We start from the raw sequence: 15,974 nt of genomic DNA, 5'->3' as shown, positions 1-15,974 counted from the left end.
CAGCTGGGAAGGGAAGGGAATAATTTTGAACCCAGGAGTCTATTCTGCCCTAGGAAGGAGTCCCTGAGGGCCACCGTGGCCTTGAAGGCTGTGGTGGGGTGCTTTCCTCCCTGCAGGTGGGCAGAGAGGTTTGCCGGACAATCAACAGTCAAATCCTCCTGACACCACCATTGGGTTTAGGACTCCAGGAAGGGGAAACTCACCAATCGAATGTTGGTGGTGGATGGAGTTCTGGCGGTCGAGAAAATGGGTTCAGACCGTCCAGTGAGTGGCACTTCCGAAGGAAGAGGGACCCAAAACTGGTTTTAACCCTCTCCCGGGTTTCGGCACCAATGAAAGGAAAGTGACCACAACACTCGGAGCAACCAAAACATCTTTATTGCAGCAGTGCAACAAAGAGAAAAGAAAGAAGGAAAGAGAGAGAGAGAGAGAGAGGAAGCACACACAGGAGAGAGACAGAGAAAGCAAGAAAGATAGCAAGAGAGAGAGGGGCCCAGCAGGAGGGAGTTTTTATAGCCCAAATCTAATGGGGCCTCTGGGTCTGCAATTTGCCTTGTTCGCCCAAGGGGGGGGGGTTAAGTGTTCAGCCTTGAGCAGGGTTGAATGTTCAGACTTGAGGCAAACAGGAGATAAAGGACCAGATAGAGGGGGGTTTGAGTGCGTGGGCTATCTTGCAGCCAACATCTGCTCAGCCTGCCCTGCAGACAACACAGTTCAGCCTGCTCTGCACCCAACATGTAGTCTTTTGGTTTGCTTCATCTGTTTGTGAAGATCTGAATTTTCCTCTGGCACCCTTTTCCTTCTGAATTCCTTCAACATTTCCTGTGTTACAGGTCTGGTGGTGACAGATGCTCTCGCTTTTGCTTTTATGTAAAAGTGTTTATTTTGTCTTCTTTTTTGGCAAGATATTTTTTGCTTGATACTGAATTCTAGGTCACTGTTATATTTTTTCTCCTTCTTCTTCGTTAGTACTTTAAATGTCCTTCTCTAGTCTTGTGCAGTTTCCTGTTTCTGGAGGGAGGTCTGCTGTCATTCCTGTCTTTAAAAAAAAGACAGGAAAGAGAAAGCAGCACTTTCTCTTCCCACGTCTAAGTTTTCCATCCCTGATTTTCAACAGTTTCATTGTGCTACACCTTAGAGTATTTTTAGTTGTATTTGTTCTCTTCAGGGTTCTTTGAACTTCTTGTACCTATGGATTTATAGTTTAGTTTAATTTGGAAAAGTTTTGGCTTTAATTTCTTTAAATACATTTTCTGTCCCCCCCCACCACCACCCCAACTTCTGGATCTCCAGTGACCCCTGTGGCCTGTCTGATGAGGTCCCACGGGGCTGTCGTGCTCTGTCATTTGATTTTCATTCTCGTTTTTCTTAGGTGCTTCTTTTTGTTTAAGTTTCTATTGCTGTGACTTTTGGTTTAGTTGATCTTTTTGATATCTGATTTTTTGATCCATTTTTTGTTTCGATATTTGTGTGTGTGTCTAGAAATTTCGTGTGGGTCTCTTATTCCTCTCATTTTTCTCCTCCTACTCTTCATATTTCTCTCTGTATTGTTGACCGGGTGGTGGACACCAGCTAGATGTGGCTACTTACATTTTATTTAAACTAATTACAAGAAAAGAAAAATGTAAAATTAACGATTCACTTCCTCAGCCATGTTTCCCACATTCAAGTGCTCAGTCACCACCCATAGCTGGTTGGCTTCCTGTAGGTGCCGGTGAAGGACATTTCCCCGTAGCAGACAGTCCTGCTGGACGTTACTGCAGCAGTATCATTTCTTGTAAAATGTGAAGCTTCTCCTGGGGCCTGTCATTGCTTTTGTGGTCAGCTGGCTTCTCACTGTCCTCAGCAGTCACACCTGTCTCCTAGGCAGGACACACCACTGACATATGGGAAGAAAACAGTAGATTGCTACAATGAACGATTAACTAGAAAAAGAGGCAAATCGGGCTTATTATTGTGTGCATGGGCAGGATGCGTACTGTTTACTTAAATATAAATAAATTGGGGCTGCTCAACATTTTATTGCTTGAGTGGCCAAGGATTTTGGAGTGTGCTAAGCTGTGCTGATGGGTCCAGATTGATGCAGGACAGATGAGGCTGGACACTCAGTAATTTTTAGGAGGCAGGCTTATTTAAGCCGCAGTGGTCCAGAGGGGCTGATACCTAAAAATCTCTGGCTCCCAGGTTTGGAAATTCTTTTAGATTTATACTCAGTGTGGTGACTGCATGATGGTGGGCGGGTACATCTGGTATTCTTAGGTCAGACAGAGGTTTCACAAGTTTTTATTAAGGAAGATAGAAACAGGAACTTTGCACAACAACAAGCTCTCTGACCTTTGCATCGCACCCTTTCCTGAGGCAGAGTCTATGACACCATCTAGTTGCAAACCTGGCTTTTATAAGACAGAGGAAGCTGCCAACCACCATGAGTTCTCTGCAGAAATCCTGCTGACATTCTTTGCCAACCTCTTGTTGGTAGGAGAGAGGCTTAAGTGTTACAGTTATGGTGGGGGTCTCTTTGGTGTGGGCACCTAGTGGCTGCATCAAGATTACTCTCTGTGTACCCTGAGGACCCTCATGGCTCTCAGCCTCTCCCAGCCTCGGCTGCTCTCCTTTATCCTGCTCTGTGCTTCAATCTGCTCTGTGTTTTTTGCTTCCATCTTTGTTCATAATTGTGCCACATTAGCAATGATGTCCCATGCACTGAAACCCAGCCTGATTATGTAAAACAGGACCATATTTTCTGCTGCTATTTGACACTGATTATTTTGTATTGGTGTTCTACCTCTGAGCTATATATCTCGTACCTCCAAACCCCACTCCACACTTTCTTTTGAGACAATCTTCTTGAGTTGCCCAGATTGGCCTTCAACTAGTGATCCTCCTGCCTCAGCCTCCCAAGTATCTGGGATTATAGGCATGTGCCACTGTGCCCAGCATCCACACTGGTAGTAAATGATTCTAGCATAGCTCTTGTAATTCCTTGGAACAAGTTAAATGTTCATACTTATGATATGACTCCTTGCTAAAATTTAAGCTCCTTAAAGGCAGGAGAGAAAAACGATTTATTTAACTTAATATTCTTGTGAAGCTAGAAGAGTTTCAGACACATGGTGGGATCTTAATTTTTGAGTTAATAAGTATACTGACTGAGTATTTCTATCATGCTATCTCTTTATTCCCCAATAAAGAGATAAACAGAATAAGATATGGAATTAGCAACCTACATAATGTTTCAAGGTAGACTCTCAAAGTAAATGTGCTAAGGATTATTTTCCACATGTCTCTTTCATGTGACCCAATACTGATCACACCAGATTGACCAGGAAGGTGCCGTCCAGGGATCTGTGTCATTCGATGATGTGACTGTGAATTTCAGCCGGGACGAGTGGCTATGCCTGAGCAGTACTCAGAGGATCCTGTACCGGGATGTGACACTGGAGAACTACAGCCACCTGGTCTTCGTGGGTGAGGAGTTTTCCCCGTGCAATGCCCAAAAGTGTATATTTGTTCCTTTAGTTTGTGGCTCTGCCAAAATGTCAGAGCCCTTGGTGGGGCTTGGTGATATTTTTGTGTGTGTTTCTGGGGTCAAAGGTGGTCATGGCCAGAACCGTTGTGTCCTTACCTCCCCAGTGAAAGCTTCAAATAGGCACCTTTTTGTAGGACTTCCGAAGTTGCACCTTCCTGTCTTGCAGGGCCACCGTGTCCAGGCAGCCCTCAGACGTCCTACCTCTGTCTCATTACAGGATATTGCCTCACCAAACCAGACGTGATCCTCAGGTTGGAGCAAGGAGAAGATCCATGGACATTAGAGGGAGAGCATCCAGGCCAGGCTTATCCAAGTGAGTGTTACCAGGCAAGAAAAGAAACCAGTGGGAGTCAGTTCTAGGGTTGGAACCTTTGGACTGTGTCTCAGAAACTTCTAGATAAAGACCTCAGGCGTTTGGAAGTAAGTGAACCGCAGGCCACAATGGCCTGGTTAACCTGGGGCACTCTTCCATCTGCCACTCGTAAATATAGACGCTTTCCCTTGGTGCATAACTTTTAGGGGCATTAACTATTCTGACACCTAGAATCTAAACCCCACCTGCCGCATCTGACACCTTCTTTCTTAGCTTCTCTAGAATTCATTTTCCCTCCATTTTCATGAATGCTTTTCTATGTGATTCCCACCTCCAGGCATTAACTAATTAAAGCATTCATTCTGCAGATATTCATTGAAGACCCACTATGTGCCCCTCACGTTTTTGGCATTGGGGACATGGTGGTGAGTACAGTATCCCTGAACTTGTCGACCACACAAGCTAGCAGGAGGACATGACTAAACAGATGTATGTGTTGAGCAGCGACAAGACAATGAAGGCTCTTGAAGCAATGACAGGAGACGGTGGCTGGAGAATGCCATTACAGAGACCAGCAGTTGAGCAGACAGTTGGGGGAAGTCAGGAAGCAAGTCCCCAGACTCTGGGGGCTGCAGGCAGAGGGAACAGCTGGCCCCAGGCTCTGGGGTGAGAGTGTGCTTGACGTGTGTGAATGCAGCAGGGAGACAGCACGTGTGTGGCAGGGAAGCACCAGAGAGCAGTGGTGGGGGTAACAGAGAGGTGGCCAAAAAGGCCCAGGTGCAGCACCATAGTCAGAACACCCAAACCAAAGACAAGTCAGACACCTTGAAGGTGCCAGAGAAAACCAGCACTTTACAGGCAGGAAAAGAATGGTTTGAATGGCTGTAGATTTTTCATCAGAAGCCATAGACAGAGGACAATGAAATAACATCTTTATATGCAAAACAAAAAGAACCATCAACCCAGGATCTAGATCCAGTGAAATATATTTCAAGAATGATGGAAATGAAGGAAAACTAAGAAAAATTCTCCCTAGTCATTCTAAAAATCCTAAAATTTCAGGATGAAGGTAATTGATACTAGAGGGAAACCTGAAATGAAGGAAAAGCAACAGTAATGATAAATAGCTGTGTAAATATAAATGGCAGTTGTTCTTATAAGTTCTTTAGAATATTTATGGCTGTTGGGCTGGGGATGTGGCTTGCCTAGTATGTGCCAGGTCCTGGATTCAATCCCTAGCTACACACACACACAAAAAAAAAAAAAAAAAAAAGGAAAGGAAAGTTTAGGACTTGACAATGAAAACCATATCACTGTGCAATGAGTTCGTCAATGTCTACGTCTGCAGAGGTGATGTATCTGGCCACAACAGAGTGGTGTACACAGGATCTGTATGTTGTAAGGTTTCTGCACTTTACTTGCTGTGGTGAAATGTTAACTCAGAGTAGACTAAGTGGTTGGGTGTGTGTTGTCATCCCTACAATAGCCTTTTAATAAATACAAAGAAATGATAGCCCAAGCCAATAGATCAATTAAAATGGAACACTAAGAAATGTTCAGTAAACCCAGCAGAAACAGGAGCTCAGGATGGCTTTTACATTTTAAAAAGTTTGTAGTAGAGGAGGTGGGACAGAAACCCTGTGTTGCCCATGAACTTTGAAGTGTTTGGCATGTGGTCCCCTGGTCTGTGTCATTTTTATTTACATACGAGTGTCAGAATCACAAATAGAACATTAGCACATACAGTTAGTAGCAAATTAAATGATAATGTGCTATGTATTAAAATATTCTGGAAGAAAAAAATTCTCTGTGGCTGCTCAAAAGGCATTAAAATAAAATTTAACTATTTTTCCCCCTTTTTAAAAATTAGGGATTGAACCCAGGGGTGCTTAACCACTGAGACACATTCTCACATCCCCACATCCCAAGCCCTTTTATTTTTACTTATTTTTCATTTAGCTTTGAATTTGTGATCCTCCTGCCTCAGCCTCCTGAGTCTCTGGGATTAGGCTTGTGCCACTGTGACCAACTTAACATCCTTTTTTAATTGAAAAAAAAAAACAGTAAAATTGGGCTAGATGAAAAAAAAAATGTCGATCCAAACTCATTAATACCTAATGAGGAATTATAGACTTATTAAATCATAGCAATGAAGATGTCTCTGATAACTACCATTATTTAATATTATTTTGAATGAATTAGAAAATAAGCCCATAAAGCAAGTTATTGGCATAAAAATTTAAAAGGGAGACACAAAATTGTTACCATATGTATGCTCCACCTGGATGAAAAGCATCCAGTCAGAAGATAAGAAAAAAGAAATGATTTTATTTAAAATAGCAACAAAAAGAGGGGAAAAAAGGCTAGGAACAAATGTATTAAGAAATTTTATATATATATATATATAATTATCGATACAGATATGAATGTATAAAGACATATATAAAATATTAAAATACTACTTGTGAATATAATAGACTCCAATTATGTTGTATTCTTGGCTAGGAAGCCACTCGGGAAGGTAGGCAGACTTGGGTACTAAAGATGTCAGTTCTCTTAGGGTAATCTACATGCACACCAGTAACTCACCAGACTTGTTGATAGGTGCTCAGGGAACCAAAGTCATCCAGTGCCCTGTGAAGGCAGTTAGTGGGTGATCAGCACTAGAAAGAGGGAATTCTTTGTTGTTGTTGTTTTTTTTAATATCAGGGGTTGAATCCAGGGTCATTGGCTCAACCATGGAACCACATCCCCAGCCTGTTTTTTAATTCTTAATTTTGAGACAGGATCTTGCTAAGTTGCTGAGCCTAGGGAAAGTCAATAACAGGAGCATGGATGGATCAGTCTGAGCTCTGGGGTCCTGGCCTGGCTTTGAACTTGCCATCTCCTGCCTTGGCCTCACAAGCTGCTGGAATGACAGGCATGTGCCACTGCATATGGCATTCTTCCTGGGTTGTTTTGTTTTGTTTCTATCTCTTTAAGTTTGAGCTGTATGAATGTATTATTTTAATTTTTTTAAAAAGTAAAGGAGGAGTTCAGCTGTGTTACATGATACGGAGAGATTAGGATGAAAACTGAGAATTAAATGCTGAATGTGGTGTACTGTTCTTAAGAGAAGTCCCTAAGGGATGGTTGGTGAAATCTTGCTGTGTGTGAGTTCATGCAAGACTAGGATCTCCACTCCCAGCAAAACAGTAAACCAGACCCTCTGTAGGGCCTTGTCAGTGCAATAGGACTAGAAACTTAGTAAATTATGATAGCACGTGGTTGGACTGTTTAAAATGTAAGGGAAATCTGTAATGCCCAAGAGAAAACAGAAATCTAGCAGTGAGATGAAGCCAGAGAAGTGCTTACTTAGCAGAAAATGGATATGGATATGCCATCGAGGTGTCGGAAGGCATGTGCAGGTTCTCATCATCTGGGGCCCAGGTCAGCGAGTCTTGGAGATGAGGATAGGGCACCAGAGCTTGGACTGATCCATCCGTGCTCCTGTTATGGCTTTCCCTGGCCTCCAGCAGCTGAGAACACATGTTCTCTCAAGGAATGGATCTCTCTTCAGCCCCCAGGACTCCCAAGTGAAAGGTACCAGAAGGAAGCTCACAACAGAAAGCTAGTGGGCCCCGAGGAAGAAAGAAGTCATTTGTGGGAACCAGTAGAATGCAGAGAATCAAAATGCGAAGCACTGCAGATTTTAGAATTATTAGATATGAAATATTAAAATTTGTAAAGAAGAACAAAGTCCAAAATAACCAAAGCATTTCTGAAGGCTCAGAAGAACTAGGCCCCCTGGGGGTAGCCATACCCCTCTCACTTGCCCAACCTGTTCCTCTCAGACAAAAGCAATGGTCATAACTATAAATACTGGGGAATATATCTGTGACCTTGAAGCAAGAAAGGATTTCCCAAACAGCAGGCAAAAAAGCAGTTGTGTGTGTGTATGTGTGTTTTACTTTTCATGCAGTTAAGTATTTTATACATTTAAATAGTGCAAAAAAATTTAGACACATTTTCAAGCAGTCTTGATCACATGATCACTCCTCTGGGAAGAGGTCTTCTGCTGTCTCTTTAGAACATTTTCCAGGGCCTCACCTGTCCCTGAGCTTTTTCAGCTTTCTGCTTTACCAGGTGCTTTGAGAACTGCCTCCTTTACCTCCTGGTCTCATCTGTACTTTTTTCTCAGTTTTATCTGAGCTGTTTCAGTCCTTCATCATCAAAATGGCAAAGACTAGCCTTCACATCATCTCCATGTTGTCTTTTCACATTCCTTATTTCCACATAATGAGACTCCACCCTTTTATCTCCTGCTCTGTCTTGACAACTATGAAAATCATCCGGCCATCATACTGATTTCTGTAGTTCCTCATATGTTTTAATTTTCCTTTGAAAATTCTTCTGTAGCTACTATTTTTATTTTCTGGTGACCTTACTCAAAACCAGAACCTATTCTCTTGTGCTTTGGTCATTTAGTTCCTAACTGTAAGCACAATTGATCCTCTGTATCCACAGGTCCCATTGGATACAGATTGAACCAACTGTGGAGCAAAAATATGTGAGCTAGGCATAGTGTCGCATGCCTGTAATCCCAGGGGCTCAGGAGGCTGAGGCAGGAGGATCTCGAGTTCAAAGCCAGCCTCAGCAAAAAGTGAGGCACTAAGCAACTCAGTGAGACCCTGTCTCTAAATAAAATACAAAATAGGGCTGGGAAATGTGGCTGAGTACCCCTGAGTTCAATGCCCGGTACCCCTGCCATGAAAAAAATGTGTTTGTACTGAACACACATAGACATTTTTGTTTAATATTCCCTAAACAATATAGTATAATAACTATTTATGTAGTATGTGCATTGTGTTAGTTACTATAAGAAATCTAGAGATGGTTTAAGAAATCTAGAGATGGAGGATGTGTGTAGGTTATGTCAAACACTATGCCATGTTACATGAGGGACTTGAGCATCAGATTCTGGCATGTGCCAGGAGTCCTGGAACTAACCCCTCTCTAATATTGAGGGACAACTATATATATTAAGTGCAAATCAATCCATTTTGTGTTGTCATTGGGCTACTATAAACCTAGTGTTGCCCTCTTTAAAGACACCTCTTGTTTTTTGTTTTTTTTTTAGGTACTGGAGACTTAACCCAAGGACATTTAACCACAGAGCCACCTCCCCAGCCCTTTTTTATTTCTTGACAAGGTCTTGCTAAGTTGCTGAGGCTGGTTTTGAACTTTCAATTCTCCTGTCTCAGCCTCCCAAGTTGCAGGGATTACAGGTGTGCACCACCATGCCCAGTTCAAGACACCTCCTCGTAACACAAACACCACACCAGTCTGTGTTCATTTTGTTGTTGTTGTTACTGCTCAAAAACTTATAAGTTCCATATGACCTGACCTCCTAAGTATTACTAATTTTTTTAAAGAAATATTTATTTTTTTAGTTTTAGGTGGACACAATATCTTTATTTTTTATTTTTATGTGGTGTTGAGGATGGAACCCAGAGCCCCGCGCATGCCAGGTGAGCGCGCTACCACTTAAGCCACATCCCCAGCCCAGTATTACTAATTATTACAACATCCTCGCCTCTTCTTCTTGAGGTTTGCCAGTCTGGATCTGTGAGAAAGGGCTCATACTGAGCCTGGCATGTGGTTGATGTTCCAGGTGTTATTTTACACATGACTTGTTTGTGCTAAAGTTTTTACATTTTTTTATTTATTTGGTTTTTTTTTTTTTTTTTTTTTGGTACCAAGGATTGAAACCAGGGTGCTTAACCACTGAGCCACATCCCCAGCCCTTTTTTGTATTTTATTCAGAGACAGGGTCTTGCTGAATCACTTAGGGCCTCATTAAGTTGCTGAGACTGGCTTAGAACTCGTGATCCTCCTGCCCCCACTGGGATTACAGGTGTGCGTCACTGCACCCAGCTTTACCTTTGTTTTGAAGTGCTTCTTAATTACTCTGGTCAATGTTAATCTCTGGGCTGGGGTTGTGTGCCTCAGCAGTAGAGCGCTCGCCTAGCATGTGCGAGGCCCTGGGTTTGATCCTTGGCACCACATAAAAATAAATAAATAGAATAAAGTTGTTGTGTCCAACTACAACTAAAGAAAATTTAAAACAAAAAAAATTAATCTCCCCTTCATAAAGTTCCCCCCCCTTTTTTTTGGTTACTGAGCTTCAGGAGACTCAGACTTAATCATATCCCATGACATCCGTATGACATCCATATGTTTATTACCTGAGGCTTTAGTCACCATTTGAAGGGTCTCCTTTTATTATTCTTTTTATGTGTAATATATAATTGATATGTTCTTCTGTTGCATTAATAGATATGTTTATGTAGAAAGCATTTCTTGAGTACATAGGCCTACATCACATTCCCATAGATTCCAAGTCATAAAAATATAGGTTGATATCATCCATAACAGTATACCCTAGGTTTTGAATAAAAGTTTCCAGTAACCCTATTGCACATTGCTTGTTGAGGACCACTGGCCAGGTGTCTACTCAGAGCCATTCAAAGGCAACTAGAGAGAGCACAGTAACACCTGCTAGGAGCATATGTTATAATCCTGACAAGTAAACAAATGGTATGAAATATTTTGAAGTTTACTGTTTATCAAGTGCTATTGGGATAAAGTTTATACTTTCCAAAGTTGTGTTAATGAAAAGTGTACATAGTGACTGCTTCCAATTTTTTAAGAAAATGCAGGCTAAGAGGCCTGATTTTAAAAAGGTGAGAGAGAGAGACGGAAATGCATTTTCTGGAGGGTATGTAAGTTTTAGTGGAGCAAAAGCCAGAACAGTAAGCCCTGGGGGTAAAATTATGTGTCAGACTTGTGACTTGTGTTTGGGAGTGATTGATTATTTAGGAGGTATTGATTGTGGATTTTTGTAAGGGTACCTTGCTTACATAAATGTATTCATCTGTTGGCACCTGGACAGCGGGCTCTATGGGTATGTCTTACCCCTCAGCTAAGCCGCCCTGAGGTCCTTCTCCAGGACGCCCTTCTCACTGCACCTCTTGTGCTTATCCCTTTTTGTGGGTTTCTCGGATGTGCTCAGCCCTCAGCTCACTATTTCATTTCCCCTTCTCTTTTCTGCTGTGCAGGTCATATTTTTTCAAATTGCAAATATATGTGTATTCATTGCTAGTTTTACTCATCCACTTCTACTCTAGCAGGTGTGTCTTATATTTTTCTAAACCAAGGAGAAATGTAAGCCATGGGATTTCATCCCAGGAGCCTGGGCCTGAAAATAGGGATTCAGTGATATAACAAGTCACTATTGTGGATATGTGTTAATGTTTTTAATGTACACTTAATTTTTCTCATTTCTAGAAGCCCAGAAGCTAAGTGATCTGGTAAAGAGAAGTCAGGAAAACCCAGACGAACACTTGTGCTGTGCGTCCCTCCTACACAACAACACACTGAGTAAGAAGAGAGAGAACATTTCTGGAAACACACTTAATCTGGACACAAACCCTGTTTCTTCAGGAAAAACACCCTGTGAAAATGACTCACGTGGAGTGAGTGAGAAATGTATTTCAGAATCAAGTGTTACTGATAAAAAGGATTCAAGTAGGAACTCCAGTGCACTCACTGAACATGGGAAGTTGCCTCTTGACTGTGAGCAAGAAAACAGTCAGACTGAGCAGAAGTCTGATGCGTGTAACCACGGTGAGGAATCTCTGGGTGGTAATGAGGGTCTTACTGAGCAACAGGAAGTTCAAGCTGTGGGACCACCTTTGGAAGATAATGATGGTGGAGAAGCCGCCCCTGAACAAGCAGCCACCACCTCACCCCAGACGGCAGAGGCAGGAGAGAAGCCCTGTGACCACGAGGAACCCACAGGAAGTACCATTGCCATGTCAGTCCCTGACATCCCTCAAGAATGTCAGATGAGGACAGATTGCTCTGAAGTTAATGGGTGTGAGAAATCAGTGGTTTGTGAGGACCAGCAAGTTAACATGGAGGAGAAAACCCAGGAAGCCAGTGAAAATGAGGGTGCCAGCAAGGAGCCCCGTCTCACTCAAGCTCCTGGAACTTGCACAGGGGAGAACACCTTTGAATGCAGTCGTTGCAAGAAATCTTTTGGCCAGGAGTCCCAACTTACTAACCATCAGAGGACCCATACACAAGAGAAACCTCATAAAAGTAGTAAACGTGGGAAAACCTTCCAGAAATCACAGCTCACTGACTCGAAGAGAACTAACCGAAGACAGAAACGCCGTGAACATAAGGCACGTGGAAAAGCCCCTGTGAAGTCCCCTCTCGGGGACCAGCAGAGGACACAGCCAGGAAAGAAGCTGTATGTATGTGATGACTGTGGGAAACCTTTCCGCTATCACTCAGCCCTCAAAGTCCATCAGCGGATCCATACGGGAGAGAAGCCCTATAAGTGCCATGAGTGTGGGAAATCCTTCTATGCCAAGTCCAACTTCACTCATCATCAAAGAATCCATACAGGAGAGAAGCCCTTTGAATGTCAGGAATGTGGGAAGTCCTTCTCTGTGAAGTCAAACCTCACCAAACACCAGAAGACACACACAGGGGAGAAGCCTTTCAAGTGTAGCGAATGCGAGAAAACCTTCTTCCAGAAGTCACAATTTGCTGACCATCAGAGAACCCACACAGGGGAAAAACCCTATACATGTACTGACTGTGGGAAATCTTTTTACTATAAGTCAGCCCTACATGTCCATCAGGGGAAGCACAGAGAAGAGAAGCCTTACAAATGTACTGAGTGTGAGAAATCCTTCTGCTATAAGTCAGCCCTGATTATCCATCAGGTAACTCACACAGGGAAGAAACCCTACGACTGTAATGAGTGTGGGAAAACCTTTTGTGTGAAGTCAAATCTCACTAAACACCAGAAAATTCACACAGGAGAGAAACCCTATACATGTAATGAGTGTGGCAAATCTTTCTCTATGAATTCAATCCTTGTTGTACACCATCGGACCCACACAGGGGAGAAACCTTACAAATGCAACGAGTGTGAGAAATCCTTTTACAAAAAGTCAGCTCTTACTAAACATCAGAGAACTCACAGCGGGGAGAAACCACATGAATGTTCTGAATGTGGGAAGTCTTTTCATATGAAATCCACCCTCATTATACACCAGAGAACTCACACTGGAGAGAAACCTTACAAATGTAATGAATGTGAAAAGTCATTCTACGTGAAGTCTCATCTTAATATCCATCAGAGGAATCACACAGGAAAGAAACCCCATGTATGTGGTGAATGTGGGAAAGCCTTTACCATGAAGTCAAACCTCACCGATCATCAGAGGACGCACTCAGAGGAGAGACCTTACAAATGTAATGAGTGTCAGAAAGCCTTTCGCCACAAGTCAACCCTAACTGTACATAAGAGAACTCATACAGGGGAGAAACCTTACAAATGTAATGACTGTGGGAAATCCTTCTATATGAAGTCAGCCCTCAGTCAACATCAGAGAATACACACAGGCGAGAAGCCCTATGATTGTAAACAGTGTGGGAAAGCCTTCTTCCAGAAGTCACACCTCACTAAACACCATCGGACACACACAGGAGAGAAGCCCTATGAATGTAAGGAATGTGGGAAAACCTTCTTCCAGAAGTCACACCTCATTGAACACCAGCGAACACACACTGGGGAGAAACCCCATGAGTGCAATGAATGTGGGAAATCCTTCTGCTATAAGTCAGCCTTAACCATACATCAGAGAATTCACTCAGATGAAAAACCCTACAAATGTAGTGAATGTGACAAGTCTTTCTGTATGAAATCACACCTCACTGTACATCAGAGAACTCACTCAGGGAAACACCCCTTTGAATGTTATGAATGTGGAAAGGCTTTTTATGTGAAGTCAAACCTCATCAACCACCAGCGGACTCACACTGGGGAGAAGCCTTATATATGTAGTACATGTGGGAAATCCTTCAGTATGAAGTCGGCCCTCACAGTTCATCAACAGGGACACACAGGGGAGAAGCCCTATGCATGTAATAAATGTGGGAAAGCCTTCTGCAAGAAGGCAGCTCTCACTAGTCATCAGGTGATTCACAGGAGAATGACACCCTGAATTGTAATAAATGTACCCCTTCCTCCTGTGTGGAGTCAGACTTTGTTGCACCAGGAGGATTTGCAGGAGGTGACGTGAATGTAATCACGTGGCAGCCCTCATGTATAACTTCAGTCTTCAACACAAGGGAGACGGGCTAGATGACTCTCTACAAAATGAATATGGGAAGACTTTGTGTCATGTCTTAACTACATGTCAGAGGACTCAAATGGGAGAGCGCCCTGAGACATCCTGTGTACATTAGTATCCACCAACATATCAAGTGCACATTGCAGAGAAAGCACGGGGAAAAGTGAACAGTGAAAGTGTAAAGCCATTTATGGTCACAGCTTACTGCACATGAGGTAACTGATATGGGTGTGAAATTGTGTGGGCATTTCATGTGCACGTAAGCTCCAAAATAATCAAACTAAATTGAAAAAGTAAATAGAAAAACACTAAGGGAACATTATTAATTTAGGTGATGGGGCACGCCTGATGCTTCTAGAAATGTAATGCTGAAGTCATGTTTCAGACTTGATTCCAAATTTTGAAAATATGATGTGAGATGTGTCTAATCTTTGGATGATAAAGGTTTTTGAAAAAGCACAAGTTGCTGCAGCAAGCTGTCACTTTAGTTATTTGAAGAGGACTTGAGGTGAGTAGGGCTTCTGAATGTGAGTAGGTAGCATGCTTATGTTGTGTACCTTTGGTTTTCATGGTGAAACTCAGTGCAGTTGCCAGTGAAAAATGTTGCCCCACAGCTTAATAACTGTTAGGACAGACTTCCCACACTGATGCCACCAATGCTTCTTTGTAGCTTAACAGTACAGTATGCATTGAGTGACATTTGACAAATTTGAGTACTGTACCACAGCATATTATTATACTGAGGAAAGCAAAATATAAGAAACTATATGTAGCATGTTATCTTTTATGTAAGAGTTGAGGGGACATGTGTATATATATGTATACCTTTTTATGAAGTTTTGACTTTTGAAAATGATTATTTATATATGCAAAAGGAAATAAAAGCAGGTTTTAAAATTGAAAATGAAGAGAATACTCAAGGTTATTTCACATTGGTAAATCAACCACACAGAAATTATCAGAGACTTTTGAACCCAGTATCATAACTATGCATCCTTAGTTGAAACATTTTTCAGGAACAAGAAGGGTCAAAGAAAATGGTAATGTCACTCATTAATTTCCATGTTAGTAATATTGATGCTATTTTTAACCTATTTTGTGTATATTTTAGGATGAAGCAAAAATTTCCAGTTTAAGAGGTGACAAGAATCAAATTCTTCAGGGAAAACTCCCCGTAGTGATAAATATGAGTTGGAAACTTAAAAAATTATTTCCACATCTGTTCATTGACAGGGCCTTTAAAAAGTGTTACCAGGGCTGGGGACGTGGCTCAAGCGGTAACGCGCTCGCCTGGCATGTGCGGGGCGCTGGGTTCGATCCTCAGCACCACATAAAATAAGGATGTTGTGCCCACCGAAAATTGAAAGATAAATATTAAAAAAGAGTGTTACCAGTATAGTGATCAGTAGATTCTGTGCCTAGCATTGCCACCAAGGGAAAGGGAACTCTGTGGAGGAATAGCTGGTGATTTGGGGTCCTGAGGCATCCACAGTGAACCTAGGGCCTCCTGGGTAGGAAACCAAGGAAATGCTCAGATTGAAGGGCAATGAAGAACACAGCAGCTAGTTTGGAGGGGCTCCAGTGGCCAAATTAGAAGTAATTTGGCGATCAAGAAGGATGACTGTAACTGATTGAACAGTTTTAATAAACAAAAATCTGAGACTGCAGTAATCTCCACACATAAGAAGGGCCAAAATAATCTATGAGCTAATACAGGCAGAAGGAATGGTAGAATTTTAGAACCTGCTTGGTAGCATCCCCTAGTGCATCTAGATACAGATCACAGAGCACATGGGTGTGAACACGGTTGCATCCTATGACTCAGGGCTGGGTGGGTGGAGGCTGTGAGCTGATGGAAGACCTCACTCTGCTGGGCAGGGCTCAGTGAATCAGCTCTGCCACTGAGAGAATCCAAGCCTGTTGGAGTTAAGATTCT

The 15,974-nt window shown here is 42.4% G+C and overlaps 1 protein-coding gene across 3 annotated transcripts in view; it reads left to right on the top strand.

Annotated features, from left to right (window-relative positions):
* Positions 1 to 15,974, top strand: part of LOC107155896 (zinc finger protein 665-like) — a 42,412-nt gene that overhangs the window by 9,410 nt on the left and 17,028 nt on the right. Inside the window, exons 3-5 of one of the 3 annotated variants that reach the window (XR_007341315.1) lie at positions 3,318 to 3,468; positions 3,747 to 3,842; positions 11,172 to 14,090. Coding sequence is in view for 2 of the 3 variants with exons in the window: in XM_048785303.1 (XP_048641260.1) it covers positions 3,318 to 3,468; positions 3,747 to 3,842; positions 11,172 to 13,909 (2,985 nt within the window). In the remaining variant the exon portion in view is untranslated. Of the gene's footprint in view, positions 1 to 3,317; positions 3,469 to 3,746; positions 3,843 to 4,210; positions 4,265 to 11,171; positions 14,489 to 15,974 lie in introns of those variants that run through there. The other 2 variants (XM_048785303.1, XM_048785304.1) reach the window with 2 other exon arrangements.

The sequence above is a fragment of the Marmota marmota genome, unplaced genomic scaffold (assembly GCF_001458135.2).
Source record: "Marmota marmota marmota unplaced genomic scaffold, marMar, whole genome shotgun sequence".
Taxonomy (NCBI): Eukaryota; Metazoa; Chordata; class Mammalia; order Rodentia; family Sciuridae; genus Marmota; species Marmota marmota.
The sequence above is the reverse complement of the archived record's forward strand: the minus strand, read 5'-3'. Positions and strand labels throughout refer to the sequence as shown.